General features: G+C 42.8%; 1 protein-coding gene across 1 annotated transcript; it reads right to left on the reverse strand.

Annotated features, from left to right (window-relative positions):
* Window positions 1–427: 427 nt before the first annotated feature.
* Window positions 428–3,322, reverse strand: LOC119175671 (translocon-associated protein subunit gamma). The gene is made up of 5 exons (XM_037426603.2): window positions 3,146–3,322; window positions 2,561–2,687; window positions 2,380–2,472; window positions 1,608–1,739; window positions 428–558 (listed from the first exon to the last, which is right to left on the reverse strand). Exons 1-5 carry the CDS (start codon window positions 3,270–3,272, stop codon window positions 492–494), a joined length of 546 nt encoding a protein of 181 aa, XP_037282500.1. The 5' UTR covers window positions 3,273–3,322; the 3' UTR covers window positions 428–491.
* Between the last annotated feature and the right edge of the window lie 659 nt (window positions 3,323–3,981).

A 3,981-nucleotide genomic window follows, 5' to 3' on the forward strand; every position in this document is an offset into this window, starting at 1 on the left:
GAAGGTGGGGCAACTAAAGTATTAAGAAGAAAACAATTAAATGTCTGTTACATTCAAAACTTTTAATTTTCGTCTTGATGCATACGTGTACATCTTGTACTTATTTTGCCCAAGAGCCATGCATTTGCTGCATTTTCTGTCATCCTGCAACTTATTCTTCCATGACGCCAGACTCTCTACTTGTTGCTGTCCAACGATACGAATTCTAAAAGCCTGAAAGAAATGGAACGGGCATAGACAATCCTCTGTGAAATAGCTGCAAGAAAGAATGACCAACAGTCCGTTGGCGAGAGCCTAAGCTAATTTCTAAAGAAACCCAAGTACACGTTTCTGCCCCGCATGATACAGCCAGGAGTGTGCCCGAGCCCCCCCCCCCCCCCCCCCCAGTACTCTCCACCTATGCTGTAGCATACATCGGACCTGAGAATACAAAATAAAAAAAAAAGTTTATTGACACGTGGACTCTTTGTGACATGAGAGAGATGTGGTGTTCACTGGGAGCCAGTGGAGAACAGTGCGAGCAGTCCCGCGGCACCTCCGACAGAGAGAACGTAGTTCCTGTTGGGCAAATGTCAAGGATCAAGACAGTTTATCATCGTCCAAAGCTCTAACATGAACTTGCATATTCACGTGACCTAACCCAGCAAAATGCACACACAAAAAAAGGAACATGCACCTGATTACATTTGAAGATACGACACTAAACACAAGGCCATATAAAGGGAGTGAACCATGCAACAAAACATTCAAAACAAGACACACTAGAACTACAGCTAATGAATCCATCATGTCCTAAATAAAAGGGTTAATGAAAATGTCAGTCCCCATATACAGTGGTTGTCAGGTTCAGCTTCGCGATGTTTCACACGTAATTACGTCATGTTTTGCAAAATAAATTGTGAAAAAAAGGCTATATCAAGCATGAGCAATGAGAAGTAGCATAGCTGGATATGTATGAAACGGAGTGGGGCTGCCGACTGGACCCAACTGATTAGCTTAAAATATTACATCGAACTGGAATAGTGAATCAAAAGCTGTGCTAAGTCAATTCAACCCTCTATCCAATTGTCACTATCTCAAACTTCAATATTATTCTGAAGCTTCAAGATCAGACACATGACAGCCTTTAGTACATTGTTCCCATTCACAGCAAAAGTAACCTACCAAAGCATATGCCATACTGAAATGACAATAGTTATGTACTTCGTACATGAAAGCCATAGTGAAACTGAACCTGTTTACTGTAAAAAATAGTAGTGTCAGCGACTAGTAGTCTTCAGCGACTAGTGCATTGTATATTGTTTAACTTTACATTCAGCACTATAAATGTAAACACCACTAATAAAAGCAAGCTAAGGCACTTCCTTAAAACTGCAACTGTGTTTAGCACAAATGTAGCAGTTACTCCAAAGCACAAATGTAGCAGTTACTCCAAAGAAAGCACCACAGGTCTGCAGAAAATGCACTGAAAAAAGTGCAGAGAGAAACCATGATCACACTAAACACGTTGCGCTGGCTACACTGCATTCGGGCCATAAGAGTACGGAGGGAACAGGCCATAACAACAGATGACATTGAGGCAAACCGATAGAACTGCAGAAGGATACATTGTCGGGCTGAACGCCTTCAGAATGTAGAAGGACGTCACGATGATGAGCGCCAGGAAGAGGGCGTTGTTGTAGAAGATGGAGAATGTGGTCGCCTCGTAGTCGGCCACCTCGTTTTTCTTCCACAATATCCTGCGAGTCGAAGAGAAACACATACATAAATTAATTTGGCAAAGACTGCGATGGGGAGGCAGATTCAAAGTAAGGTGCTTTTATAAAACTTCAGTGAAAACTAAACAGGCTGATTAGTGGTGTGGCAATGACTGCTATAAGCAATTGCTTGTGATAACTGCGTGATGTCGCTGAAAACTGGGCCACTAACGGTGTTGGCCCTAATCTAAAAATATAAATTAAAATTATCACAATAGAATATGAACTGAAGGCACTAAAAATGTAAGTACCTGCGTTACTTAGCCTAATGCTAGAAGTGACACGCACACCAGCCATTTGCTTACTTATAGAGGTGACACAACGGCAATGTGCCTGCATATTTCACCTAGCAGTTATGGCATCCAGGTGTTTTACCAGGAGGCAGTGGTTTGATTGAGCCACCCACAAAGTAATTCTTTTTTAGTCACAGAGCTATTCGGCAAGACTGCTGTCATGATAAGCAAAGATGTGGAAGCTGCACTAAGACGACTTAAAGAGATCATGAATAACTTCTGCAGCAGTTTAGAGCAGCACTTCCATCACTGCAGGGGACGGCACAAAAAAAAAAAAAAAATCTGCCTACGCCCTTGGATGCTAGAAATTAATGAGAGCCGTTTCTTACCTCTCATCCTTTTCCTTCTTGGACATCTTCTTGTCATCCGAGAGTTTCTTCATGATTTCTCGGTTGACAGCATCCTCCCTCTTGGGAGCGACTCTGAAGACGAAGAAACAGAAATAAGTAAGCGAAGCTTTTCACGGAGACTGCGCCAAACTGTCACGGATTGCACATGCAAATAACCTACTTGTGCTTGAGGACGAACTTGACGTTCTTGTAGGCGAAGGCGATCAGCCATGTGCACGCGATGGTCATCACCGCAAAGATGATGGACGACTGGTACAGGTCCATCTGGTGGATTCTCCAAAAGAGCCCTGGAATGCGGAGATCGGAATTCCACGTAAGAAACAGCCGCAATTCGGGTTCCATGGGAACGCTACCGGGAAACTATGGTAGTGCGAGCCTGCTCAGATGCCACAGTTCGTGTCAAAGGCCACCATCGACGGGCAAACACGAGCTACAAGGTGTTTCACTGCTTTGAGAGATATATTTGCTTTGACCAGGTAAGAAGGACGCGCATTTGCATGCGTGTATAGTGACATGTTCTAAGTATGCAGAGTTCTAAACGCCGTGACGGGCTGATAACAGCTACGTCAATAAGCATCGTAGAAGCAACAAACATCTGCTTTCTGAAACTAACGCAGAAATACATTGCGCCCGCCGAAAGGACGTCGCAAACTGGGCGAGTGTCGCATTTGTGGCACATGTCGCCGCTACTGAAACGCTTGTTCCGAAAGTACCGATTCGACGCGTAAAGTGTTTTCCGACTCACATATCGGAATGGAGGAGACGATGAAGGCGTTGCCATAGAACAGCGCTGATGACTTTGTGGACACGTTCCGGCTGAAATCTTGAAGCAAAAGCTCCTCTTCCTTCGTTAGCTTCCTACCGCCAGCCATGTTTGCGTCCCGAGAGGCTCGACAGGTCGCTGACGTCTCCGACGCGTGGCCGCTTGACGACCGTAGCGACACTGTGGCGTTACAGAACACCTACCTGTAAAAAAAAACATTTCCTGCCTCGTTTTGGTTTACGTACTTTTGTAAACGCCAATGCCATTATTGTAATCACCTAACAAACGTTACGTGCTGTCTTTTGTTTTACCTAAGTGCTAGTTTGTTGCACTTGTTTTGTACTTTCTTATAAGTCTAAGTTTAACGAATAAAACTAAATGTTAGCTAGCAACAATAGGTGTTTCAAACAACTTTTGGTTTTGTTTTTGTTTTATTGTTCCCGTAAAAATTAATAATTTTGTAACGTAGCGCTACAAAATATCAAGTTAAATTTTATGCCTAAATTTTTTGCAAATTTTTTGTTTGTTTTGTGTTTTTAAATTTGGTGTAATTAAAAAAGCGCTAGTGGCAACGTTGGGTTTCATAACAAACTTTCGTTTTCGTAGCATGTGTTTTACTGTTTTGTGTGGAATGTATTTTATGCAATATTCTGCTTAAAACACCGAACAACAAATGTACCAATGCGTTTCTGGTGATCGTTGTGACAATATGCGCCAAAACTGAGAAAGTTTCGGTTTCGTTTTAGGAGTGTTATTTTGGACCACGAACTACTTTACTTTTGACCTGCCCAAAAACCCCTCTCTAGCGCTCATGTTCT

This window comes from Rhipicephalus microplus, chromosome 3 (genome assembly GCF_043290135.1).
Source record: "Rhipicephalus microplus isolate Deutch F79 chromosome 3, USDA_Rmic, whole genome shotgun sequence".
Classification (NCBI taxonomy): domain Eukaryota; kingdom Metazoa; phylum Arthropoda; class Arachnida; order Ixodida; family Ixodidae; genus Rhipicephalus; species Rhipicephalus microplus.